The 27,187-nt window shown below is 61.3% G+C and overlaps 1 protein-coding gene across 4 annotated transcripts; it reads left to right on the top strand.

The window, feature by feature from the left end:
* The first annotated feature begins 4,018 nt into the window (after nucleotides 1-4,018).
* On the top strand, nucleotides 4,019-17,541 carry EXOC3L4 (exocyst complex component 3 like 4). Of its 4 annotated transcripts, none has more exons than XM_059915062.1 (13): nucleotides 4,019-4,144; nucleotides 4,678-4,866; nucleotides 8,727-9,148; nucleotides 10,041-10,692; nucleotides 11,664-11,775; nucleotides 11,986-12,108; nucleotides 12,478-12,578; nucleotides 12,781-12,861; nucleotides 13,989-14,103; nucleotides 14,673-14,792; nucleotides 14,876-15,028; nucleotides 15,706-15,827; nucleotides 17,043-17,541. In XM_059915062.1, exons 3-13 carry the CDS (start codon nucleotides 8,743-8,745, stop codon nucleotides 17,233-17,235), a joined length of 2,178 nt encoding a protein of 725 aa, XP_059771045.1. In that variant the 5' UTR covers nucleotides 4,019-4,144; nucleotides 4,678-4,866; nucleotides 8,727-8,742; the 3' UTR covers nucleotides 17,236-17,541. The 4 variants fall into 4 exon arrangements, with proteins under 4 accessions (XP_059771045.1, XP_059771043.1, XP_059771042.1 ...); XM_059915060.1 differs by lacking the exon at nucleotides 4,019-4,144 and adding an exon at nucleotides 7,222-7,361 and having other exon boundaries at nucleotides 4,195-4,866; XM_059915059.1 differs by lacking the exon at nucleotides 4,019-4,144 and having other exon boundaries at nucleotides 4,195-4,866.
* Nucleotides 17,542-27,187: the final 9,646 nt, after the last annotated feature.

Below are 27,187 nucleotides of genomic sequence, written 5' to 3' on the forward strand. Positions count from 1 at the left end.
CCTACACACTCTGGGTGCAGTAGGGCACAGGAATGGTACATGGGTGGGGTGCACTATTCCAGCTTGAATCTTATTAAATCCTTGCGTATTCCCATTGTACAGATGAGGAAGCTGAGGCACGAAGTGAGGTGCCCAAAGCTAGTGCTGGCCCCGGCTATGGCGGGATCCCTGAAGTTGGGAAGCCACTGATCCAGCCAGAGTGCCCATGTGGGAGATTGGGTAGCACCTCTTCCTGAGCCACGCAAGGGCCCTATCCCTCCATGGGGTCCAGCGACTTCGTTTCTTGGCTCTGCTGACCGGTTGGGGTGGGCCTGGGGTGCAGAAACCTGATCACTGCCTGGACCCACTCCCCAGCTGTGCCACCCTCCCTCCCATCGTCCCAACCTGGCCCCCTGCTCTCAGCCAGGCTGACCCAGGCCTGAGGAAGCTCAGGGCCTGGCAAGGGGGAGCCCTGCATAAATGTTAGCTCAACAAATCCACAGGCCCAGGTGGGCGGTAGCGTGAGGTCTTGGTGAGCCTGGAGGAGGAGGTGGGAGACACAGGCCCCTCTGTTCTTTCCTGGAGGCCTTGCTAACCTCCAGGATGAATAAGGCACTTTCTCCTACCCGCCTTCTTTCTAAAAATAGCCCACCCCCCAAATGCAGGAGAGGTGGGGGGCAAGGTGCGGAAGTTTGCCTGGCAGCCTGCTTTAATTTTAAACCTGTGGCCAGTACACAGGCCCAGGATGGCTCCTCTTAGGAGGGGGCTGGGCTGTCCTTCAAGGTCCTGCCCCTCTTCCTCTGGCCCTTCCTGTCGGCTCCACAAGGGGGCAGGGGGCAGACATTTCACAGGAAGCCTTGCCAGGACTTGCTGACACATGGGATTGGGTTGAGGGCCTGAGCAAGCAGGAGTCATTTCCGGGTTCCTGGTGTGGAATGCTGCGGGGGGCGGGACGATGGTGCCATTTACTGAGATTTCATCCTCACCTCTCCCAGGCAGAGTGTTGCAGCCATTCAAACGCGACTTTCTCAAGGTCCCACATCTGACAAAGAGCCGGGTGGGACAGAATCCCAGGTGCGCCTGAGACCTAAGCCCTAGCGGTGCCCACAACGCCACTCTGGAGCTCACCCCCTAACAGGGCAGGTCTTGGGTGGAGGCGACCCATAACTGGAGGTCCCGGGTCCCCGTCGTGCCCCATGAGCTGGGGAATAGGGGGGTGTCAGGGCCGGGGAGGCAGCCCAGTGGGGGCGATCTTCACCCTGTGGGTTTGCTGTCCCGCACAGCTCAGGCCCCCAGCCCACAGGGCCCCGGCCCTTAAAGACCAGCGGGCTGAGACCACGCACACAGCGACTGACCCGCGAGCTTGCGCGTAACTGTAGGGGGCGGTGCCAGAGACATGCTCCGCCCACCGACACCCCCCTCCCGCCTCCTGCGGCCCCGCCCCCAGCACGCAGGAGCTGGCCAACCTAAACTTTGCAACATCGGCCTCTCGGAGAGATTGAGGCTCAGAGACAGACACTGACCCCTGCCCAGGCCCACAGCCGGTTAGGGTCAGAGGCTGGAGCCTTGGTGTCCTGTTCCCAGGCTGGTCTCTGCCCTGGACCCGGCGGCAGTGTAAGTGGAATTTGCCGCTTTGGGAAATTGTAGCGTGTAGTAGTCCGGCTCCCCAGGAACCCCCAGGACAGGCAAGCATCTGGTGGTGTGGTCCTTCTCCCTCCCTTCCTGCCCTGGGTGCCAGGTCCTCTGATGAGGTGAGCCCACTGGATCCCAACAACAACCCCATTTTATGGAGGAATAACCTGAGGCTGAGTCAGAAATGCCTCTCCCAGGGCTGTGCAGCCCAACATAGGGCAGAGGAATTGTTCTCTTATTGGGGTCCCCAGCTGTGCCACCCCTTCCCAACTGCCCCCTCTGCTCGGCCTTCTCCTGACCCGGGCCAGACCGGCCCTGTGCCCAAGGCTCCTCTGAGACAAGGCTGGGACTTTTCCAAAGGGATTTTACTGAGAAAGTTGGGGAAAAACAAGATGGAAGTAGAATAAAAGAAACATCACAGCCTCATGCTGAAAAGTGGGCACAGGTTTGGGCAGGGGTGGGATGCAGCCAGGAGTTGGGAAGAGGTCTGGGGGCAACCCCCTAGGCCTGGGCACCACCAACTTTTTAGGGACCTGGCTTTTGAGTGGAGGTGACCTACACTGGGAGGTCCCAGCACTCAGATGTGCCCTGTGACCTGGAGAACAGGAGGGGCAGACCAAGGAGCCCCCAGTGTCCACCAGGGCCCTGCCCCATGGGAAGACCCAGTCCTCAGAGGCAGAGATCTAGGCTGGAAGCCTAGCCTCTTTCTTGTCAGCTGTGTGGCCGTGAGCAGGTTCCTATGCCTTTCTGAGTTGGTGTCTCAGTGCAATATGGGTGGAGACCAGCTACCCCACGGGGTCCCAGGACTTCCACCGAAGAGCCCTGGGTGATCACCTCGAGGATCCCCCCGCTTCTGTCTCTTGAGTTGTGCTTGCCCCTCTCATCTCTTAGTCTCTGACTGCTGGAGACACATGGGACAGGAGGCCAGAGGGCAGGCCGGCCTGAGCGGGGGGGAAAGACCCACCCAACCAGCTGGGTGCCTCATAGGCTTGAGCTGGGACTCTTTTGGCCCCACTTCACAGAGGGGAACCCAGGGGTCTGGGAGCTAATGACTCAAGAGAAAACTAGAGGGCTTCCTGGAGGAGGTGCTGGCATTCCCAGGTACAACTTGGTCCATCTGCAGATGTCAGCAAGGTACTGCAGCATCTCAGGTGCCTTCCAATCTGTTATGGGCTGGATTTTGTCCTCAAAAAATTCTTATGTTGAAGTCTTAACTCCCAGTACCTCAGAATGTGACTGCATTTGGAGGTGGGTCTTTGTAAAGAGTGACTAAGTTAAAATGAGCCTATTTTGGTGGGTCCTAATCCAACATGGCCTTATAAGAAGGGGAGATTAGGACACAGACCCGCAGAGGGATGACCATGTGAAGACACAGGGAGAAGATGGCCATCCACAAGCCACGGAGAGAAGCCTCAGGAGAAATCAGCCCTGTCAACACCTTGATCTGGGACCTTGCAGCCTCCAGAACTGTGAGAAAATAAATGTCTGCTGTTTAAGCCCCCCAGCCCATGGTACTGCGTTATGGCAGCCCTGGGACAGCTCAGGGGCTTGTTTCTGCTCTCTTCAGAATGCTGCCCAGAGCCCCTCCCCTGCTCTGCCCCACGCCCCTGTGGCTCCAGCCCGAGTGAACAGGCCTGGATCTGTCCTCCTTGGATTTTCCCTAAGTTTTTTTCCCTAGGACGCCAGCAGCGGAATCCCCCCAGGAAGGTGTCGGGCCAGCCTCTCCTCAGTGACCCTCCCCACAAAATGTCTTCAGCTGGAGCCACCTTGGAGGAGTGGGACCTGTGCTCCTGGCCGGTGAGGCTCGGGCCCACCTCCTCACCTTCCCTCATGGGCTGACCCCTGCTATCGCTCCTGTCCCTGAGTGTAATCCCATCTGTCCTCGAGGGCCCCTCTCCTTCTTCCAGCTGCTGGCAGGTGGCCTACAATGTTCCCTTTGCTGTCGCTGTCTCCCCCCCATTTCTGCCCTCGGGGCTCTCAGCGCCAGGCAGGGCACAGGGCTGGCGCTGGCGACTCTGCCCTGGAGGGGGGGGTCCTTCTGGGCTTGGCCGCTGTGGGCTGGGTGCCCCCCTTCCAGCCAGCTGGCGCCTGCTCCCTCTGGCCTCAGTCTGACCACAGGAGGGACAGGCCGTCCCACCGTCCCCAGCAGCGTCCACCCCCTCCACGCCTCCAGAGTGCTGCTTCCTCGTCCCTCCCCTCCACGGCCCGTGGCCTGAGCCTGAGCCCTGCGCTGCCAGGAGTCAAAGGTTGGAGTGATTGCCTCTGGAGTGGGAAGGGGGTGGGAGCATTTCTACAAGTGAAAGCATGGGGCTGGGGGTGGGGCTGGGAGTGGGGCTGTGGTGGAGGGTGGGGCTGGGGGGGGGGCTGGGGGCCGTGGCCAGTTTGGCGGTAGCTGGGGAGTCCCAGCTGTTGGTCACTCGCTCTGGCTGCTCCAGAGGCCCCAGCGCCTAGGCCCCTCTCTGAGGCCCCAGCTCGGCCGGCTTCTCCTGGCAGCCCCGTTCTGTTTGGGGCCCGGTGTCTACTCACCCGGCAGGTATGTCTGTGCAGGTGGAGCGGGAGGGCCACCGGGGTGCTGTGGGGAGTAGGCGGGGATTCAAGGGGCTGAGGACAATTCTGGTTCTGCTAGTGGCCTTCCAGGCTGAGCGCCCCAGCTCGGAGCCCAGGCCAGAATGGCAGCTCAAATCACAGTGATACACACTTGCACACACAACACACAGAGATAGAAAGCATACAGACATGAACATGAAGACATGCAGACCTACATGGACTCCCGAACAGAACTACTCACAGACACTCTGAGGCACACACATTCTGGAACAGAGGCACACACGTACCGGGAGACACACTCAGGTTAACACATAGTTGTGCAAAACCCATATGCACAAAGTAGTGGCACACCTATGGGCTGATGCACCTCCATGAAATTGCTTATCTGTTTCCCTTGGGCACCTGCCATGTACCAGCCCTGGCTGGAGGCTGGGTCAGGCCCACTCTCTGCCCCGGGGGGCTCCTGGTCGAGAGGCAGATGCCCCAAACCCTGTAACTGTCCCCCGGTCATGGGAGAAGGTGTGTCCAGGGCAGGAACCAGGCCCAGAGCAGGAGGCGCTGACCATGGTGTGGGGCTCAGCTGGTCGGAGAAGGCTTCTTGGGGGAGGAGCCACACGTGCTGAACCTTGAAGGAGTCAGCAGCTGAGAAGGCGGGGGAGAGCTCACTGCTGGCAGAGGGAACAGTCTGTACAAAGGTGTGGAGGAGAGGTGAGTACACCCACGTGATCAGAGTGGGCGAGTGAGTGAGCAGGTGAAACTGGAGGGGCCAGTTAGGAAGGGTCTTGAATGCCCAGCTAAGGAGTCTGTGCTTCTCCCGAGGGTGATGGCAGCCCAGGGTGGGGAGAGGGGTTATGTTTTGTTGCTATTAAAAAGGGAAGCCTTTTAAGTGCCTTTTAAAAATAGGCTTTTCTGGAGTATAGGAAAGCTATTTCTAAGCAGATGATCATATCACCTACAAATAATGCCATTTTTTATCAGGTCCTTCCCAATATTTATACTTCTTATTCATTTTTCTTGACTTATTGCCTTCGCTAGTTCTTCTAGGCAAATGTTGAATAGTGTGAGAACACATGCTTGTCTTCCTCCTTATTTCAGGAGAAGAATCTTACCTTGCAAGGAAGGGTTTTAAGGGAGGTTTATGTTTTGGCAAGACCCCCAATTGCTCTGACGAGTTGGGTTCCAAGGGGTCTAGGAAGGGGTACAGTTAGGACCTGTGATCAGGTGATGGGGGGTGGCAGGTGGGAGGTATGAGGGAGACACAGTCCTCTGCCCGAGGTGGCTACTTTGGAGCTCTGAAGGATGCGGTGGTGGTCCAGGCCCAGGGGAGGTGGAGAGGTTGGGAGTGGGAAGGGCGCCGAGGGATACCTGGGAGGAGATGCTATAGGAGGGCAGGCCTAGGAAAAGTGGGTGGAAGCTGGGGCTGGGGATAGCAAGTGGTGGGGGAAGCCCAGACTTGACTTCTTGGTCACAGGGTGGCCCCAGATGGGAGCTTCCAGTGACCATGTCTTCCGGGTGGCATTCCTGCCCCTGCCACTGGCCCTGTAGTGGGTGCCTTGGCCTGACCTGGAGAACATGGGGCCCGGGGCTCAGGCTGGGCCTGGGCCTCCTGGGCCTTGAAGCTCATCCAGCACCGAGTCCCAGGCACAGGGGCCAGGGCCTCTGAACACACAGGGCAATGGGACAGAGAGAAAGAGAGCCAGAGAGAGGCCCCATGGGTGGGGAGGCAGGCACGGGGCAGGGGCCAAGGTAGTGTCAGCAAGGAGTCTGCGGCCCAGAAGACACCAGCGTGACGCCTGACCAGGACAGCCCAGGCAGGGGGTGACCCTTACATTGATGGTTCACTCCTCCTCCAGGCTGGCTCTGGGGTGACGGGGAGGGGGTAGATGAACAGAGGTCCCCAGGCCAGTGAGGAGGCCCCATCACCACAGGGACAGTCCGAGGGCCTGGCGAGCAGACAGGTGGTACAGCACAGCCCGAGGACTCCTCAGAGGTGGAGGCACCTGCACCCAAGGTTCTGAAGAGCAGGTCGGATTTAGGGAGCAGAGGGGGAGGCTGGGAGAAGGAGCAGCCTGGGCAGAAGGTGGGAGGCTGGACAGGCACGAGGCGGCTGGTGAGGCTGGATGGATGCAGGTCAAGGAGGCCCAGAAGTCAGGCTGGAGAAAGTTCGGTCCAGGATGGGGGGCTTCGAATGCCAGGCTGTGGGGCTCAGGCTTGGCCTGAGGGCTGCGGAGAGCCACGGAAGGGTTTAAAGCAGGAGAGTGACCGGGTTGACTTGTGCCTTGTGAAGGTCAAGAATGACTTGGGAAGCTGCAGAAGTGGGATTCAGGGAGCAGGGGGCAGAGGGACCAGCTGGGGGCCTCGATGGGCCTTCAGTGCCGCTCCGATCTGGGACAAGGGTGGTAGAGCAGGGTAGGTGGGCTCCAAGTCTCTGCCTCTGTCACCTCCCATGAGACCCAGCCGCCAGCTGCCCCTCCTCCCCCAGAATTTGCCTCTAGGCTTCCTGGGAGAACTTCAAGCCCGACCCCGCTCCCGGCACCTGGAGCTGACCCCCCCTTCAGAACCTCTGCCAGGAGAAAGGGTTCCTCAGGCAGCAGGGCTTGCTGATGCTGGGGGACACAGGAGTCCAGCCTCTGCTCCCAGGGTCCTAGACAGACCTGGGCTGGCCCAGGCTCCCCACCCGGGAGCTGTGTGGCTTAAGACAAGACCCTGTCCCTCTCTGAGCCTGTTTCCTCATGTATGAAATGTGGTGAACGACACCCTGCCACTTTGTTGTCATGGGGATCTGACGTGTGCCGGGCATTGGGCTGAGCATGCAGTGGGTGCTTACTAAGTGTGAGCTCTTCCCAAGCAAGGCAGGCCAGCTTGTCCTTCCCCCACACTCCCTGGAGACAGAGCCCGGAGCACGGCAGGCTGGGCACAGCTGGAATGGCTTTCTTCATCACCACACCTGCCCCTGCTGGGCACTGGGGGACACCAGGGGTGGGGTGCGGGGGGAGTGGGGGGAGGGGATGGCCGGCTCCTGTGACAATGCTCCCTGCCGTGTTTGGGCTGGTCTGTGGGCAGGGTCCCCGAGTCCTGGCACCAGGGGAGGACAACGACCTGTGGCCAGGGTGGGGCTGATAAGGCCCCCATCAATCACCTGAGCCTGCCCCTCCCTCAGTGGGGCCTCCTTCCAGCAGCTCAGCGGCCTCTGGGAGAGGAAGGTAGGCCTCAGCGGACCCCCTGTATGTCTGACCCCTGCACAGACATCTCGCTGGAGGGTATGAGGGGGTGGATAGGGGTCTGGGTCCTGCCCATCCTGGTGTCAAACTGAGGCCTGGGGAGAGGCCGTTCCTGCCCACTATCACCCAAGAGTCAGGTGCTGACTCCAGCCTGGCCTTTGTCCCCATGGTGGGGGGTGATCTGGGAATGGGGGGGTCTCAGCCTCTGGTTGGTCAGTGACTTCAGCAGGTCCTGCCCTTCTTTGGGCCCCAGTTTCTTCAAGGCTAAAGTGAGACCTTGCTGGCCCCCTCCCATCTCCAACCCCTCTTAACACAATGGGGTGGGTGAGAGGTTCCAGCAAGCCGAGAAGTTTCTCTCCTTTCTCCCACCCCTAGCTTAACCTAAAGCCAGAAAGTCAAACACAGCCAGGCTGGGCTGAAATGGGGTGGGGTGTGGGCGGAGCCTAGGGGAGCCTGGGTGGTGAGGGCCCCGAGCTTGGCGTGGGTCAGGGGCAGCCCCTGTTCTGCACCCCCATGCCCTGGGGACTCCCTCCCCACCCTCTGTCGGGGAGGGGCCAGAGCATACCTGTCTGGGTGGTGGGGAAGAGGTGCAATGGGTGAGAAACAGCTTGGGAACCTCCCGCCCCTGGTTAAATATAGAAGCATGGCCCCTCCCACAGCCTTCCCTGCAGGCTGCAAGGCCCCGATAAGCCCCTGGTGGCCTGGGCCAGCCCCCTCCCGCCTGACCCCACCTCCCTCCAGTTCTGAGACACCCAGGGAAAAGGCATGGCCTCCCAGGGGGGTCCCTGAGCTCCGCTTTATGCAGAAGCAGTTAGGCCTGATGGCTGAATGGGGGTGAGCTGAAGGATGGCGGGGTGGGGGGGGGGGCGGTGCGTGGCTTGTGGAGGGGGTGGGCATTTTAGCCTCAGGACCTAAGGTCCAGGAAGTCCTGGATGTGGTTTCTGGGCCCAGCCCCCGGGACTGTGGGCTGTGGGTCGGGCTGTGCCCCAGAACCCACGCGTTCAGTGCCCTCTCCAGCTCCGATGGGAGGGTCTGGCCTGGCAAAGCCGCTGAGGTGGGTACCTGGGGGAGACCTTCCTGGAAAATGGTGTCAGGGAAGGTTTCCTGATAGAGGCAGCTGTCTGTGTCTGCAGAAGTAGCTGCAGCCTGGCACAAAGACGGCTCTGGCCATGGGAGCTGCCTGGTGACATTTCCTTTTTGACAGCCCTGGGGTCACCTCCTGGGGAAAGCTTCCCTGACTAAGCCACTGGGCCCCAGCACACCCCACAGGGCTCTCATGGGTTTCTGTGTCTGCTCCTGGGGGCTGGGCACCCCGCAGGGCTTCCTGAGCCTCCTTTTCGCCCCCAGCTCTGCTGCTGCCAAGATGCCGTCGCCTCAGACAGTGGCCTCCGGGCCGGAGCTGCACAGCCCCAGGGAGCCCGTGGCACCCCAGATCCCAGCTCAGGGCACTTGGAGGGCAAGCAGCGAGGATGCGTCCAGCGCCCATCGTGAGGGCTTGAGGCCTGGCCTGGGCACCTTTCGGCGGGCCTTCTCAAAGGCAAGCCAGCGGGCCTTGGGCTGCGCCCCCCAGGAGGACCCAGGCCTGCTCAGGCGCAGCTCCCGCTTCCTTTTCCGGTCTTTACGGCATGCTCTGGACGATGGCCCGGCTGCTGACCAGACCCAGGCTACCACTGGGCCAGGGGTGGCCCACAGCCGGGAGGTGCCCTCAAAGGCCATGGACGGTGTCCGCCGGCAGTCGTCCACTGGGGCGGGGCCTGCGGAACTAGAAGGTGAGGGCTTCCTCAGCACTAAGCAGGGGAGGACACCGAGGCCAGAGAGGGGGGCAGTGGGGCCCAGGCTTCCTGACAGGCTCCCCTCCCCAGCTACCCCAAACCCCTGCCCCTGCACAATTTCACGTTAAATTCTTCCAACATTCCAACGAGGGCAGCTGAGAAAAGTGAGGCTCAGAGAGCTTAAGTGACTTCCCTCAAGTCTCACAGCTGGGAAGTGGAAAAATGGGATGTGAACCCAGATCTGCAGGACCCCAGAACTCCACAGGCTTCCACAGCCTGGCTCCTGGCCAAACCAGAGTGGTGGAGAAGGCACTGGCCCTCTCAGATCACAGGGTCACAGAGGGTGCCTGTGAGCCATGGGGCAGAGGGGAGGTCAGGGGGCTGCCCAGGAGAGGACACATTGGAGTCGGGCCCTGAAGGGGGAATGCAGGTGAAGGCAGAGTGCTCCTAGGGGCTGGAGGTTGGCCCAGAGCAGGGAACAGCAAGAAGTGCTGAAGCTGGACCCTGGGGCAGGAGCCTGGGCGTGCCCAGCCTGAGCTCTGACCCCACTGGACCTGCAGTCAGGACTGTTCTTGAAGCCACCAGGTCCAGTTCTGTAGAGCTGGGAGTGGGAATGGGAGCGGGGCGAAGGGGAAGGTAGGGGCTGACAGCAGGGAAGGCAGGGACTGATCCCAATTGCTGTTTTGAGCCAAGCTTGGGACCTGGGGTTCTGCCTCTTCAAAGGTGATTCCAAAGGACATAGGGCACCTGGGGCTGTGGCTCCTGGAGCAGGCCTTCAGATGCAGCTCTGGGGCGCGGCAGCCCGGCTCCGGATGTGAGGGATTGGGGCCGACAGGCCTAGCTGGGGCGTCCCCCTGATTGCCCCTCTTCTCACCCGACCTCGCAAAAGACAAATCTGTGGCCGACCTCATCACGGAGCGGAAACTGCTGGCGGCCTTCGAGCAGCTGCGGCACCTCGAGACTCGGCTAGTGGCCGAGAAAACCTCGCGCACCTTCGAGCAGGACCCCACGGGCTTTGCGCGGCGCGCCATGGACGTGTGCCTGCACTACGACGGGCTGGCTGCGGAGATCGGCGCCATCGTGCTCGAGACCCTGGGCCCGGACGGCGTGGACGCGGCCGTGCTCGCGGAGCTGGCCCGCGTGGTGCGCGCGGAAGAGGAGGCCCATCCAGAGCCCCCTGCAGACGGCGACTTTCTGCGCACGCCGCGCCACTGGCGCCAGCGCTGGGAGGACGCGGTGCGGCGGAGCGCGCAGGAGCGCGTGCAGCAGGCGAGCGCGGGCGAGGCCCCGGGGGCAGTCGAGGGTGCCGCCGGCTTGGCCCAGCTTCTGGCCGAGCTCGGAGGCTTGGTTCGCCGCGACCTGCAGAAGGTGCAGCTGGAGGTGCACCCGGCTTACGCGGCCGCCGGCTATCCCGCGTGGGAGGCCTACCTGCGCGCCTTCCACGGCGCGGTGGCCCAGCGCCTCCAGGAGCTGGCGCACGACGCCCGTGGCTGCGAGCAGCTCTACGTCCTGCTGGACTGGGCCTCCAATGTCTATGGCAGGTGAGGCCCCAGCCAGGACGCCGTGAGGGGCAAGGAGGGCTGGAACTGCCCACACGAGAGGCCTTCAGGAACCTGCTCTAAAGAGCACAGGGCACCTTTCTTCTCCTTTTCCTCCCCGGAGAGTGCTGGCGATTGGGCGTCCGATCCGGGAGCCTTTGACATTCTCCCCGTTCTAGACCATGGTGCTCTCCTGAGAGGGGAGAGGGGCCATCCATCTGCCGGTTCCTGAAGCTGGAAAGCATCCGGGTGGGGGGCGGGGGTTGCTTATGAGGCAGGGGGCCCAGTTAGGCACAAGCTAGTGCACAGGGTGCCTCTGAGTGAATTAGCAAAGGGCACCCCTCCAGGCAGGACACAACCGTGGGCTCACAGCGCTTGGCATGAGTTGGTTCTCAGCCCCACTCTCGCATTGGATGGACACCTGGGTTCAGGGCTCTGCAGGACGTGATGGGGTGGATCACCTCTCCCGCTGAGCGCTCCCCAGCCCCACGGGCAGACAGGCAAGCTGGAGGAGGGCGCCAAAGTTCTGGGCTCCTTAATATGCCCTGTGGCCTCAGACAAGTACCTGCCCCTGTCTGGGCCTCCCTAGTGTGGACAGGATAGTGGCTGGTCCCTGAGCTGCATGGTCCTGGGGGCGTTTAGAGTTCAGTCTTGGGTGTACCCTGACCGTGAGGGTAGAGGTCACACCCGAGGCAACCTGGTCAAGGTCCATCTGGACGGCCATCTTTATCTATTCTGTGCACGCACAGCTGATTGCTTAGGGTGCCAGGAAATCCTGCAGTCAGAAGCTGCGGGGAGGGATGTCTGGCATGGAAACATGGAGGGCGTGGTGCGGGGCTGAGTCTGTGAACAGCCCAGATGCGGGGCCCTCACGGTGATGGCGTTAGGCTTTGAGCCTGTCCAGAGGGGAGTAGGGGCAGCCGCTGCCCCATCAGAGTTCCGCTCAGACCTTCGGGCTCCACCCTGCCTTCCAGTCCTGACTTCCTGGGCTCCCAGGACCTGGCTCTGCCCTCGGAGCCACTGCCCCCGCTCCTGGCACCCGATGTGTGGGCCCGACTCGAGAGCGACTACACCAGCTTCCTGGAGGTAAGGGCGGCGAGGGGCCAGGCCGGAGGGGGCGGGGTCCAGGTTGAGTGTGGCCGCCGCCCCGCTGCAGGGAGGCTCCGTGCCCTCAGGCGTGGGCCTGTGCACCAGCAGGGTGGCCCTTGTCTCCAAGGGCGCGCGACGGGGCTCAAGGAGGTAGGGGACCTCCTTCCTGGGAGGGTCTCACCGCAGCCCCTTCCTTACCCCGCACAGACCAAGATCATGAGCTGCTTCGATGGCATCCTGCAGCTAGAACAGAGTCGCTGGGTGGCTGCCGAGGCCCCCGACGTGCTGCAGGGCCACTACCATACGCCGCTGTCCATCGACGTACACATGGTGCGCCCAGAAGGAGGGACATGTGTTTGGGTCTCAGGCGGTAGAGACACCCAGAGCTGTAAAATACAGTCATAACCACCTCTCTCCGTTAGACGGGAGCTTGAGGCCCCATGTGGGGCCGGATCAGAGGCCCTCGGGTCACCTGGCCAAGCTGGGAGCGCCAGGCCATAGCTCCCAGCTTAGCAGGTGGCCCCGTGGGTGTGGGGAGTTGGGAGGGCTGACCTCGAGGTTGGGGCCGCTGGAAGTTGCGGGCGAGACTGTGAGGAAGAGCAGGGCAGGCTGGAGACATCCCTGGGCCACGAGGTGGGGGACTGGGGGCATCGGGATTGAGGGCTCAGAAGCGCCTTCAGCGCGTGGCGTCGCTCTCAGCTCGTGGCAGAGCACGTGAAGGCAGCCGGCGCCATCTCCGCGGAGCTGGAGGCCACCACCTTGCAGATCTGTGCGCGGGCCCTTGGCCTCTTCCTGCGCAGGTAGGGGCGCATCTTGGGCCAGGGTGTGGTGGGTGGAGTGGCCAGGGTGTGGACGGTGGTCGTCCCTGGGGAGGGCCCATCCTGTTTGCTCAGAGTCCGAGATGCCCCTAGACAAGCCTCATCATAAGGCCCATGGGAGGGCGGACACGAGGTCATAGAAGCCAGAAAGAGTCTCCAAGACCTCTGCGTACCTCTCCCCCAGGTTTGAAAAGGCTTTTCTGGAGTCGGGGGCGGTGAGCGAGCCTAACCTGTGCGCCAACATCAATGCCTGCGAGGAGTTCAGGTGGGTTTCTCTCGCCCCTCCGCAGGGGCGGTGCCGAGCACGGCCGGCAGGGGGCGCGCAAGCTCAGGGAACCGGGACCCTGAAGGCTACCGCGGCCGCCTGAGGCGGCCTTCCCAGGAGGCCTCCAGGGATAGCCCCCCTCTCCGCCTCCGTTCCCGCTGTGGGGTCCTCTCTCGGCCCCGCCGAGCTGAGGCCCTGGAAGGGATGCGGGGAGTTCCAAGGCTGAGCAGAGGCCAGGAAGCCCTCCCTGACACTCCCCCCAGGGCCTTGCTCGCGCTGGGGCCTGGGTTTATCTACCCTCAGAAGGCAGAGGCCCCCCGTGAGCTGGCACTGGCTGTCCCCCTTCTGTGCCAAGCGTTAGTGTCCCCCCACTTAAGATGCATCAGCTGCTGCAGCGCAAGGGTGGGGTCCCCATGTACAGATGGGAATGTGGAGGCTCAGAAAGGAAATGCCACTTGTCCACGGTCACACAGACAGTACGTGCTGGATCTAGGACGTGAACCAGGTCTGTGTGAACCCAAAGCCTGACCACGCGGAGGCACTGCTTCTATAACACTCTCTTGTCCCTAATCTGTGCCATACTGGTCCTGGGCACGGGGGACCCTGGGGTTCAGTCCCAGGGAACATTCTCTGTTCCTTGCTAGTCAGCCTCTGGCCAAGCCTCTGATGGAAATTTAGCCTGCCTTTCTGTGTCCCTGGGCTGGGGACCGGGCAGAGCCTGGCCCTCGGTTTACTCAACAGTGAAATGGGGACATTATAATATTTGGAGAAGCAGTTATGAGGCTCAAAGGAGGGCCCCCTGTGTCAGGAATGGCTGCGTTGCACTGTTCTGTCACCAAGAGGGATGGAGGTTCGGCTCAGCGCTGCCACAGGGGAGCTCTGCCATGCAGTGGGACCACCACCACTCCACTGCCCTGCCCCTCTATGGTCTGGGGCATAGTGCTGTCCCCTCACTTGACTCTGCTCCCAGGGCTACTACACTGTGCAGCCCCAAGGGGGCTGCCCTTCACATTAGAGTCTAAGTGAACAGAGTTGGTGTGGCACCAGCCTTCATGACTGTATGCCAGGCCTTGACCCCAGCTTGCTCCGCCTTGCTCACTTTGTCCCCTGTCCTGGCCCCTCCCCAGAACTCATCTTCTGGCCAGGTTCCCAGGAAGCCTTGAAGAGCTGGAGAAGCCCCTGGTGGCTGCCACCTGCGCCTTTCAGAAGCGGCTGCTCCAGGGCTTGCAGGGTGATGTGCAGGTGAGGGGGATGGGCCCTTCTCTCCCCACTTTCCATGCCCAGCAGGTGCCCCCTGTGTCCTGGAGCCTGGGAGCCCAAGTCACAGCATTCATTTACCGTGGGAGCAGTGCTGGGGTGGTGTGTCAGGGGGTGGGCAGGGGACCCAGACAAGTTCCCAGCTGAGCAGGAACAGTTGGGAAACAACTACCTTCTTCAGTCTCCATGTCTCAGACAGGGTGTGTCCAAGGAGCTGCTCCTCATCCGGCCCCTCAAGGCCCCCCCAGGACTCCCCAAGCAAGGCCTGGCTAGAGGCTCAAACTCAAACTCCACCTCTGCCCACTGGGGCTCCGAGCCTGGAGGAGGCAGCCCCTGGGAAAGGCCTAGTGACATAATTTGTGGCAGGAGAGGGGATGTCACCAAGGTACCGTAGAGAAGGGGGTCAGATGGCTCCCCAGAATTTCCTCCTGTTGACAGATTGTCCCTTGGCCTGAAACACCCCTGTCAGGAGCCATGCACGGGGCTCCCAGGGGAGGGTCTAGTGGATGGGGAGGACACCTGGCTAGAAGACTCCTGACCCCCTCTGCCCCCAGCCGCTCTTCAAGGTCCTGTGCACCAAGGCCTGGCTGACACAGGACGTGCTGCAGCCCCTCCTGGACAAGGTGGTGGCGTTCGCCGGCCACCTCGAGCACGTGGTCCGGCCCCGGGCGCAGGTATGGGGGGGCGAGCTGTGGTGGGGGCATGCCCAGGGCCCCTACCGTTGACCCTGACCCAGACCCCCGCTTCGGCCGCCCAGGAGACTCTGCAGGAGGTGCACCGATACGTCGTCCGCGAGTACCTGGCGCAGGCGCTGAGGCCACGCGAGCGGTTCCGGGGTGTGGAGCGCGTGAGTGGCTCCCAGAAGATGGGCCTGGACGCCCAGGCCATTGGCAACACCTTCCAGGGCTTGGTAGGAGCATTGTCTGGCTGCCCGGAGTGTTGGCCTCCTCGGGGGGCCTCCAGCGTGGGGACCCTCCACTAGCGCCCCCCATTCTCATTTCCGCCCGCCCCTGTAAGAGCCCCCGCGGGGCCGGCTTTGGCGGAAGTGATTCTGCGCACTCGCCCCCCAGCTGGAGCGGGGCCCGGTGGGGACGACACTTTGCATACGTTTGCATTCATTTGCATGCAGTTTGTGGGGTGTGTAGGGAAGGGATGAGGGTCGCAGCCCCGTCTGATGGGCGGGGACTATGGAAGACCTCTCCTGCGACCCTGACCCCGAGCAGTTCGAGCTCAGGCACCTCCTCCCTACACATACACCCCTTCTCTGGGCTGCTGGTCCCCCACCCGCTGTACGACTCCAGGCAGGACTTGCCCGCGGGGCCTCGGTTTACCCATCTGAGCAGATTCTGGAAGACACCTCCGGGCTCTATCGTGGGGGAGGGAAGACGACTATTGAGCTGCGACTGAGTCCACGGTGCCGAGGCCCGCGTCCCCTTCCGCGATGCAGGAGGCAACCCAGTGGGACCGCGGTGGTGGCTTCAGGAGGGCTCTACGGGGCTCTAATGGAGGGGCTGCAGGCAGGGGCGGCAAGGGGGTTCCGGGGGGGGGACAGTGGCCCGCCCCGCACGCGTCTCCCTGTGTCCGTAGGGCTCTGAGGCCACTTGGTTGGGCCGAGCTATCCCGTGCGTGGCGGACATACTGGGCGAGACTTACAAAGACGACATCCGGCGGCACCTGGAGACACTCATCGGGAGCTACCCCGACATCAGGTCCGTTCCCCACTAGATTCTGACGGGCGCCGCGGGGCCCTGGGGTCAGGGGACTCGTGCCTTCAGAAATGTCCCTGCGGCTGCAGGTGGGCGGGCGAGGAGCCTGAGGGCGGCGCGAGCTGGTTCGGGGGAGGGGCGCCTCCCGGGCGGGGCTCGGACTAGCGCCGGCCTGAGTGCGCAGGTGCAGGTGCAGGAGCTGCGGGCCCCCGGCCTTCAGGCTGTGGGGAGGCCTCGTGGGATCGGGGCTGCCCTTACCTCGTGGTCTATTCTCGCCATCCTCATTCAGTCCTGTGGTGAGATGGGGAGACACGTCCCCACCCCTGGAGTCTGAAGGGAGTGGGAGCCCCTCCTCCCGCGTCTGACGGTGGGGACACGTCCCTCCCCCGGGAGGCTGAGGGGAGGCCGCGGCCCCCACCCCTGGGAGAAGGCCCTTTCCGGAAGCCCCAGACCTGGCCAGGAGGAAGGAGCCTTTGATCCCTGGGTGTGTGTTGGGAGGGGGGGTGGTGAGTCATGGTACCCATGGAAATCCCAGCCCGAATCTCTCCATGGCCTTGGAGATTCCAGGGTGGGGAGACTGCAGAAAACCCCCAGCCTAGCTCCTTCCTGGACCCACCGCCTTGCCCTGCGCCCCGCCCCCCCGGGGAGAATTCCCGGCCCCCAGCCCGCAGTGGCCACCCCTCCCCTCCAAGCGCCCGAGGTTCCCCTTCTGGCCCCTCCCGGTTTGCCTGCCCTGGGCTGGCCTGCCCTCCCTAGCTTGTGGGGCGGTGCTTCGAGCTTCTTGGGGTGATCGGGAGGGGAGGGGGAGCTCCTGACGCCACTGGGGCGCAGGCCGCCCACCCCCATGCTGCCTCTCTGCTTGCTGCCTGGCTTGGCTCCCTGCACGGGGCTGGAAGCGGGAGGCCCTGAGCTCCCCCGGCCCCGCCCCGGTGTGGCCGCATTGCTGCATCCTTCAGTCCACTCGGTTTCTTGAACCTCTGCGGAGGCCACAGAGGCCTGCCCTCCCGGCTCCGCGTGGCTTCGCGCCCTTCAAGGCCCAGCCACCTCTTCCGGAGCACTGCTCCTCCTGACCCACTCTCAGTCTCTCGGAGACCAGGCGCCCGGAATGCTGGGTGCACTCGTACTTCCAGCCCAAGCCCCCGGGGTTCTCCTCACCTCGGGGTCTGGGGTGTCACTGAAGCTGCTGGGTCTGCAGTGAGGGTCCGCGTGTCTCTGCAGGCGGGACCACGTGCTGGCCATTCTAGCGCTGCGCCGACTGGGCCGCCATCGGAACCAGCACCTCCTGACGCATGCCCAGGACCTGCTGAGGGCCGCGGCCAAGGCAGGGGGCCCCGGCGCTGCTGGGGGCCACGTGCTCTTCGAGGAGATCGAGGTGCCCCCCTCCATGGATGTGCTAATCACCTGCATCTAGCGCCCCTGGGCCTGAGAGGGGGCCGACCCCAGGTGGAGGGCTGGCCACCTTCCCCCAGGCACTGAGCCCCGAGTCAGGAGCCCATGGCCATGGAATTTCCATCCTCAGCCACGCATGTCTGGTGACCAGAAGGAACAGCCATGAGAGAGGCATTTCAGGCATTTGCGGGGGAGGGTTTGGGAGTGTCAGAAGTTCCCATCAGTACTGCCCACCCAGGAGGGCCTCCCTGCCTAACTGTCCAGCACCACCCCAGTCTGAAAGTGAAGAACAGAGTATTTATTTTTAAAATAAACATGAATTAAAATGGTGTCTCCCTAAGGAGGGGCAGGCCAAGTTGACTTCAGGCAGGAGGTCTGGGTTCCCACGCACCCAGGGTCCAGCCAGAGGTTCCGTGGTGACTCCGTTCGTGATGGCTGTTTCCTGCTCACTGTACCAATGGGGAGACTGAGGCAGGTCTAGAACTGGGAAGGCCCACCCCTGTGGCTGCAGAGCAAGACAGGCTTTGACCCCGGGCCCCCGGTGCCGTGTGCCTAGTGAGCTTTGCCCAGCGGGGTGGGCGCTGCTCTGTCCCGCTCTAAGCAGGCCTGGGCCCTGGGAGACAAGAAAAGGCCAAGCCTTGTTCTGCAGCTTGAGGTCTTTGGGTTAGTTGTGAGAGGGACTTCCCAGCAGTGAGAGTTGGGGGCTGCTGCAGGGCAAGTGTCAGCCTGGAGTGTGTGTATGAGGGGTTGACCCTGCAGGTCTCGGCTCCGGACGTGGCGCTGCAAGGAGATTACCCCGCTGTGCCCCTGCGCACTCCCCTCCTCATTCTCCTCTCACAAAAAGTTGGCACTGAAATTTGGCTCCAGCCTGCAGTTGAGGCTGCTGTGGAACCCATTTGCGTCCATAGCCTCGGGCTTGCCAGGAAGGCTGAGCTCTGAGACGGGGAGACTGACAGGATCCTGCAGGAGGCAGCGATAGGTGCCTTTCCCCCCAGTCCCCTTTCGGGGTCCCGGGGGAGCAGGAGCAGGTGCCAGGGGCAGCCTGTCCCATGGGTGCACCTGGCCAGGGGTGGGGCAGGCAGGGGGCCGAGGGAGCGTCCAGATCTTCCCAAGTGGGGAATCCAGCGGGGGTGGGGATGAGCAGGGCGGGAAGGAGGGAGAGGAGAGGATGGGGTTCCCAGGCTCCGGGAACAGGCGCGGGGCCGGGTGTGTGAGTGCTGACGCTGACAGGCGGTCCTTGTGTCAGTGGGGAAACTGAGGCCAGCGGAGGATGGAGGTTGGCACTGCTTCACAACAGGCCCCAGCACGGGTGGCCTGGGGTCCTCACAGCCAGGGAGAGGGGAGGTATCGGAGGGGCACCTCTTTCCTTAGGGAGGGGCAGGTGATTGCCAGGTCAGCCTGACCCCGCATGTAAGCCCAGGGGCCGGCAGTGGTCTGGGTGAGAGCCTCAGGCCGGGTGGGTGGGAGTAGAGGAAGCCTTGATCTGGTTTGGGCCTGGCCAGGTTCTCCCCCGGGAGCCCCTGCCACCCCATCCCACATTTGAGTCCCAGGCCCCAGGGCCCTCAAGGAGGCCCCCTCCTGCAGCCCCTGGTCCTCACCCTGACCCTGATAGGCCTGACCTTGCCTGAGCCCCTTGGCTGCAGGCTGAGGGTCCTGGGGCTGGGTTTCTAAGCCAGGCTGCAGAGGTGGGAGGGGATTCAGCTCTACCACTTTCCAGCCAGGAGACTGTAGGCAAGTTTCTTCACCTCTCTGTGCCTCAGTTTTTCCAGCTGTGAAATAGGGGTGCTGTCTGTGCCTCCCGGGCCGGGGAGAGTGAAGTTAAGAGCCTGCCGTAAAGCCAGGCCCTGGTCCCCCTGTGACCCCATGTTCGCAGGTGTCTGGCCAGGCCACCATCTGCAAGAAAAAGCCGAGAAGAGCCTGGGTGCAGGGGTGGGGGACTCTGTCAGTGAATCCTGAGGTGGGTGGTGTCAGTGAGTGGGGAAGGCCCCCAGGAGGAGGCTGGGGAGGGGTGTGGGTCTCAGCAGCCTCTTCATGTTGCAGTGGGAAGGATTTAGGCTGAGACCCAGGCCCAGAGACAGAAAGTCAGGGTTTTCCTGGCAGGAACCTCCGTGCCCAGGTGGGTATGTGTGCCCTGTGGATGTTCCTGTGAGCCCAGCAGAGTCTGGGGGCTGGGGTCAGCCTCCCAAGGCCAAGTTGGGGTGAGCAGGAAGCCAGACGGCAGCTCCTATGAGGGTGCGGCCAGGGAGGCTGCGGACTGGAGGGAGGGCTGCGGCCAGGGGACCCAGGGCTGGCTCAGGTCCAGGGCTCTGGCCATTGGCTTTTCTGCCCCAGGCTTGGGGGCTGTGCTCAGGACCCCCCTGCCCACCAGGTCCCATGAGGCCTTGCGAAGAGCCAGAGTGCTTCCTTGGCCATCCTGTTGTCCAGGCCAAGCACGGGGGGAGGGGGCTGGTTCTCAGAGCTGCTTCCGGACTTGTGAACCATGTTGTCTGGCTGATAAGGAAACGTGTGTGCGTGTGTGCATGTGTGTGTGTGTGTGTTCACATGTGTGTGCATTCCTGGAATGTGCCAGCCCCTGTCAGTGCCCGGGGATGTGGGGGCGCCTTGCCCGGTGTCTGTGTTCCCCTGTGCAGCAGGACATCCTGTTTGCCCCTAGAGCTCGGGTCCTGGACCCCACCTCTGACCCCTGGTCGCACCTCTGCCTGGCCACTCCCTCCCCCCGCATGGCCCCCTACTCTTCCCGCTTCGGCTCAGCTTGGCTTCCCCCAGTGCCCATGTTTCCTGGGGCTCCTTCGTGGACTGAGGGTCACCTCTAGTCTCTGGCCCTGAGCCTGTGGGTCCTTGATGAGGCTGGAGGGCAGTGAAAGAGTGCGGGGGCCGCCTGCCCAAGGCAGGGTGCTCGGGTCCGAGGACAGGATGAACCTAGCCTGATTACCCAAGGATAGCCTGGGGTGACAGGAGGGACCTGGGTGTCCACCCTAGCTCCACCTGGGCTTGTGCCCTCTGTGGCCCTTCGCCCATGCTTGAGCGTGTTCCGGTCTCAGCGCTGCCCTCCCACAGCTGGTGACCTGGGCCCTTTCCCCTCTGAGGCTCGGTCTCCTTATCTGCGACGTGGGAGGCAGCACCCAGCAAATGAGGGAACTCAGGGGTAGATGACACCGGCCACAGAGACCCGGCACCAAGGGCTTGCTGCGAGGGGCAGTCATCGTGTCACCTCCGTGCCTGCACGGCCTCTCCCTCTTCCTTCCTTGCCTGGTGACCCCGGCCCCTTCCTTCCAGGCCCTGGACCTCATGGGGCCCCTAGACACAGGGGCAGCACCCTCAGCGGCTAGGATGTGGTCCTGGCGGGGCCCCGCAGCACTGCCCTGGTGGGGAGAGGAGGCTGCGGGGTCCCCAGGGCCGCTCTCCGTCCCCTCCCTTCCTTTGCTCCCTCCGAGTCCCTCAGGCAACTCCAGCAGGTCAGAGGCCCCTCCCACCAAGGTCAGTGTCTGCCACTGTCCATCCTCGGCCCAGGGGGAGGAGATGGGACGGTCCTTCCCCAGCCAGTCGGTGCAGCGCACTGGGCAGTGGGCTTGTGCCAGGCACTGCAATCAGACGATCGGAGGGGGCTGCTGACAAGGGCTGAGCCACAGAGCTCCAGGTCTGGGGGAATCAGGGCCCGCTGGGTGACAGCGCAGGGCCCTTTTTGGCGGAGTTGCTGGGAACCGTCACACCCCCGTGGCTAAGCGCCTCCAGGGACTCGGGGCAGCCGCCCTGGGCCCCTGCTCTAGTGAAATGCTTGGAGCGGACTGATACTTGGACAGGTCACACCCACCTCTGGGTCCACTCCTCTCCTGGGACCCATGGGCTCATTACAAAACCCTTCATCCTCCCAGGGATTCCCATCCTCTGGGTGCACATACACCCACCCGCTCATTAACGGCTTTTAAAATGCATTTGTTGGGACTTCCCTGATGGTCCAGTGGCTAAGACTCTGCGCTCCCAATGCAGGGGGCCCGGGGTTCAATCCCTGGTCAGGGAACTAGATCCCACAGGCATGCTGCAACTGAGTCCACATGCCGCAACTAAAGATCCCGTGTGCCACAACTAAGACCCGACCCGGCGCAACCGAATGTTTAATAAATAAATGAATGTTTTAAAAAATAAAAATAATAAAATGCATTTGTTAAATGTTTTCATTTTTAACCTTAATGTTTTAGTGATACATTCACATAGTTCAAAATTAAAAAGGTACAAAAAGGATATACAGTGAACGTCTCCTTATTCCCATCTCCCTGTGTCCTTCCCCAGAAACAATGAGGGTTCCTTATAGGACCCTTGAGCTTGTAAGAAGCAATATATGTGGCTATACACATGGATATATACACGGATAGTGGGCTGTATACACGGAACATCCATGGGATAGTGACATTTCAGGCATTGGTGAAGCACCTGCTTTTGTTGGAGGGAGTTGTGTTGGGGGGGGCAGCAGTCTTTCCTGAGCCCTGTGAAAGCAGATGGTAGAGAACCTAACGCTCTTAGATTGATAGGATCCCCAAGTATTGGACTCTTAGTATGTGGGAAAGAGGAATGTTGTGAAAAGTCCCGCTGTTTCTGGGGCACACTCTGTGCTGGCTCTGCACAGTGATTTATGACTTTCCTCCTTCCTAAGGATTCGGTGCAGGGGTTAAGAATTAACCTCTTATTTTATAATAACTTTAAATGGAGTATAATCTAGAAAAATATCGAATCACCATGTTGTACACCTAAAACTAATATAATATTGTAAATCAACTATACTTCAATTAAAAGAAAAAGAATTAGCCTCTGGATTCAGACCTCTCTGGGCTGGGATCCCAGCTCTGCACCTTCCTAGCTGTGTGACTTTGGGCAGTTACTCCACCTCTCTGGGCTCTAGCTCCTGGTGTAAAATTGGGAGCATTACAGAAGAAAATGCTGATGTGCTGGATAAGGGCCTGGCCTGGGGTTTGCACTCCCTCCGAGTAGCAGTTGTTGTTATTTATATGCGCTCTCTCCTTGGAGCCTTCCCTGGCAACCCCCTGAGCAAGTGTCTGCTCCATTTCCAGAAGGGACTGGGAGGTCCCAAAGGGTGAAGCAACGCGCCTAAAAACACAGATGTGGGAATTCCCTGGTGGTCCAGTGGTTTCACTGCCAAGGGCCGGGGTTCCATCCCTGGGTGGGGAACTAAGATCCCACGAGCCGAGGCGTGGCCAAAAAACAAAAACAAAAAACACAGATGTAAGTGGTGGAGTGCCCCAGGGTCCAAGTGGCCCCATGCCCGAGCCCCACCATCGTGCCTTCCTTCTCCAAAGTCTAGAAGGGCAGAGCTCCCTAGTGTCGGATGAGGAGGCGTTCCAACACCCGGACTTGAGGAACTGGTAGGCCCCGTGGTGGTTTGGGGCAGGCTCCCCCCCTCCCCTTCAGCCTTGGCCGGCTCTGCACAGCACTGGGCTTCCCACCAGAGCTCCTGCCACGTGACCTGCCTCTGTCACTGGGTGGGACTTTATGTGGAGTAAGGCTGTTTTCCTGGAAATGATGCCGTCTGGGAGAAGGGCCCGCAGGTTGCTGGACCAGGGCAGCCCCGGGTCTGAAGGGCTAGGAGCTGAAGTTGGCCGTCTTGCATCACCACCGAAAGCCATTGTGAAAAGCCAGGCCCATTTAGGAAAGAGGCCAGGCCACTGGGGCTGGCACGGAGATTCCCTGATGCCCTGGAGGGACGTCCCTCCAGGGAGCCCTCCTGCATTACACTCCTTAGAAGGACACTGGGATTAGGGTCCTGCTGCCCAGTGGGCCCTGCTTTCTCCCGAGTGGTCCCACCTCCAGCACGGGAAGTGGGCCAGGCTCATTGAGCACCAGTGGAAGCCATTTCTCCTCAGGCCTCATTTTCCCCATCTGCCAAACACAGAAAGGAGTGTGGGGTCTGACTTCCTCCTGGGAGGAAGGGAGGGGCTATTAACAAGTAGACGGCTGCCTGGGGGTTGGGGGACACTGCCTGTCGGGGTAGGCCTGCTCTGATGCGTGCCCTCCTGGGAGGGGCTGGTCTGGGAGGGTGGTGCCTGCTCAGCTGTCCTGGCCATTCCATGGTCCTCAGGGGGGTCAGGAGACTCTGGCCAAAGTCAGGTGCAGCTGCCAATGACCCTGAGCAAGTGACTTCCCCTTTGGGGAAGGCTGGGTGGCAGCAGAGATCCCAGCCTGAAGGCCTCAGCTTTTGCATTCACTTACCCCTCCAAGACTCAGTTTCCTCACCTGTCAACAGAGGATCTGATGGCTCTGCCTAGTGCTCTTAGTGAGTGGGACATCCCCAGGAAACAAGAGGCTCCAGGAAGGGTCCCAGGTCAGGTGACCGCCTGAGAAGTGAAGGGAGAAGCAGCGCCGTGAGAGCCAGGGTTGGGGCAGTGGGAAGTGCAAGTCATCTCACAGAGGGAAGTTGGCAGGGCCGTGAGGAGGAGTCCACCCGCGGTCAGCACCGCCCTGCCAGCCAGGCCCTCCCGGTGCCCCTTGGTCCCAGTCCCATCCCCCAGATGGCTTTTGCACCTGCTGAGCCCTGTGCCAGAATGGGCTCCCTTCTGCCTTCCACTCCCTCTCTTCCGGGGAGCTTCGGGAGGGGGAATAGAGGGAGGACGTTAAACACACACCGCCTGCATTATCCTCTGGCTGGGCTGCCAGGACTGGGTCAGCCCCTCCTGCTGCCCCACAGGGTGAGGGTGAACACTCAGTTAATTGACTGGACAAGATCGTGAAAGAGATTGGGAAATCTTTTTTTTTTTTTTCCCAAAGATGAAAAAGGAGTGGAGGGCAGTAAAAGCTCCCATTTCTGCATCGAAGCTTCCTAGCCCAGCAGTCAGTCCTTCCTTGTGTCAGACTTAAATGCATCAAGCTGTATTTCAGTTGATCAACATTAGGGGATAAGTAACATAGCACAAGGCTTAGTGTGTGGCTTCCAGCTCCACCGCTGACTACCACGTGACTGGAACTATCTGTGCCTCAATTTCCTCATCTGTGAAAAGGGGATAATTAAGGAGTACCCATTTCATAAGATTGTCTGAGGAAATCAGTTAGTGCATGTGAAGCACTTAGAACAGAGCTTGGCACCTGTCGACAAATGTCAGCTGTCTACCCAAAAGAACTGGAAGCAGGGTCTGGGAGAGAGTTGAGTTCCCCTGCTCACAGCAGCATTACTCACAACAGCCAAAAGGCGGCAGCAACCCAAGTGTCCATGGACAGATGAAAAGATAAACAATGAAACATTATTCAAGCTTAAAAAGGAAGGACATTCTGACACATGCCACAACATGGATGAACCTTGATGACATGATGCGAAGTTACATAAGCCAGTTACAAAAGGACAATCACCATCCTTTTGATTCCACTTATATGAGCTACTTAGAATCGTCAAGTTTATAGAGATGGAAAGTAGAATGGTGGGTGCCAGGCTAGTGGGAAGGTGAGGAGGGGGAGTTAGTGTTTAATGAGTATGGAGCTTCAGTTTTGCAAAGTGAAAAAATTCTGGCGATGGATGGTGGTGACGGTTGCATAACAATGTATAACATCATGCCACTGAACTATATATTTAAAATGGTCAAAATGGTACATTTGGTTATGTGTATTTTACCACAATTAAAAAAAAAAGTCATCTGTCATTTCCAAGCAGAGGGAAGGCACGTGTCCTGGGCCTCCCAAGCCCTTGGTTGCATGCAAGGAGCTGACTACAGCTCCTGGCCAGGTGCTGGTGCACTTGACTTCCGGGCTGGCCTGGAGGGTCTACTGCCAGTCTGCTCCTGCGTGCTGCCCTCTCTGCCAGGTGGAACTGGGCTGCAGCCCCCCCCCCCCATCCCCTGGGGAGGTGGCGGATGGGAGAGCAGCTGGCCAGGGACACTCTCAACCAGCATCTGATGCTCATTTCCTGCTGAGGGTGGAATTCTTGGCTGGCCTTTGGCTCCTTCTGGAAGTGTCTGCTCTGGGGACAGTTTCCTCATCTGTCAAGAGGGGGTTAGAATAGCTCCTGCCCTATGGGCCCGAATGGCAGTCACACCCCTTGGCCCTCTATGCAGCCCTATTTTCAGAGGATTCCCCTTGAGTTGGGGGTTTCATGTATGTGATGCTTGACCCTCATGCTTGAACTCACAGAAAGGGGAAGTGCCTGACGCAGCCACAGGAGGGGAGGGCAGCTTTTCCCACCCCCTGGCCGCAGCCTGGAGCTCGGTGAGGCCATGGAGAGGGAGCGCAGGTGTCATGGCAGCTGGGGACGAGGGCGGTTGCCCAGCATCTGCCCGGTGAAGCATCCTTCCTGTTCCTGAAGACCAGGGTCTGGAGCTCTGAGGGGATGGTGGGGTCTTTGAGCCTGACACTGTCCCCTCCCCCCACTACCCAGAGCACTTTGGATTCTCCAGCGATTTCCCAATCTGTTTGGGGTTAGAAGAAGAAGCCTGGCGGGAAGGCGTGGGGATTGCGCAATGAGGCCACAGCAGGCAGCCACGGAGGCACTGGGCCAGGACCCCTTGGTTCTTGTCCTTGTCACCCTGTCTGGCTGGATGAACTTGGGGGGAGGGGGGTTCTGGCCTCTAGTCTCCCCGTCTATGCACTGGGAGCCGCTGGGATGACCCTCCCTGTCAAGGGGCACTGTGACCGTTGGTTCAGATCTGAAAAATGTCACCCCTGAGGCTACAGGGAGAGAAGGGGTGGAGCCCTTCTTACTGCAGCCGCCCCTTCCCCGCCCCCACCACCCCCAGGGACAGGATCGATGTCCAAGCCCAAAACTGGCCCTTGGCCACCATTCCCAAGGAGGGAGAGGAAGTTCTCAGTTCCAAGGGGCACCCCCATCTCCCCCCTGCCTTGCCCACTTGGCCATGCCTCCCAGGCTGCAGAGATCTGTGCCCAGTTCCCAGGGGGAGCAGGGAACCAGCAGGGAGGGGGAGGGGTGGCAAACAAAAGGGAGGGAGGAGCAGAGGCTCTATTAAGAAGCAAAAAGGAAGCTGGTGCCCAGGCGGGAAATTCCTGAGCCACAGGGTCCTTTCCAGAGGGCAGGAATTCCTAAGATGTGAAACGGGGAAGGGGTCCTCTTCACCAGCACCCCTCCGGCCCCTTGACAGAGAAACAGGGCTTAGATAGGGAAACTGAGGCCCAGAAAGGGATGTGACCTGCTCAAGGCCACGCTGAGTGCGGACAAAGCTGGGCTGAGTGAGACTCAAGCCTGAGCTGTCGGGGTCCCCATCTGGTGCCTTTAGGAGCCTGTCCTGGCCCAGCGCCGGTCCCAGAAAGGGAAAGTGCTTCAGTGGGAGTCCTACAGGCCTGGGTGTGGGTTCCGACCACCGTTTACTGCCTGTGTGCCCTCGGGCAAGTCACTCACTTTTGTGAGCCATTTCCCCGTTTTAAGCAAGACTCGATGGTGACAGCGTATGCAAGGCACCAGCACAGGTGCTTTGTCCATGGCTGACCAACCCCCGATCCCTTAGGGAGGCTCCTCCACGAAGGCCCCCTCCCATGGCTCTCTGCGGCCACAGTGATACCCAGAGCGGGAACACTCTCTCCAGAGGGGGTGATTCTCGGCGCGGCCAGCCTCCGAGGGAGTCAGGTGGGACCGTCCCCCGCACGCCGCGGGGGGAAGGGGACTCCCCACAGTTGGGCTCAGCTGGGGTGGGTGCTGGCTCTGTGACGCGCGAAAGTGGTCCTGAGCGCGGGGGCCCCTCCCAGCCAGCCAATCGGAAGCCGTCGTCGGACAACGGGTCAGCGCCAGACCCACTCCGTCCGCCCGGGGTGCCGGTCCCGCGCCCGACACAGCCTGGCGACGCCTGGCCAGCCCAGTCACCCCGCCCGGGCTAGTGGGAGGTCGTGACCCCTTCCCCCGCTCCCCTGCTAGGCAGGCCCCGCACCGCCTCGGGGGGGTGGGGCGCGACACCGGACACGGGACACAGGCAGCCCCCGCCACGCTCTGCGTTGGCCTTCGCCCGCGGGTTTTCCGCGGAGGCGGCGGGCGGGAC

This window comes from Balaenoptera ricei, chromosome 2 (assembly GCF_028023285.1).
Source record: "Balaenoptera ricei isolate mBalRic1 chromosome 2, mBalRic1.hap2, whole genome shotgun sequence".
Lineage (NCBI taxonomy): Eukaryota > Metazoa > Chordata > Mammalia > Artiodactyla > Balaenopteridae > Balaenoptera > Balaenoptera ricei.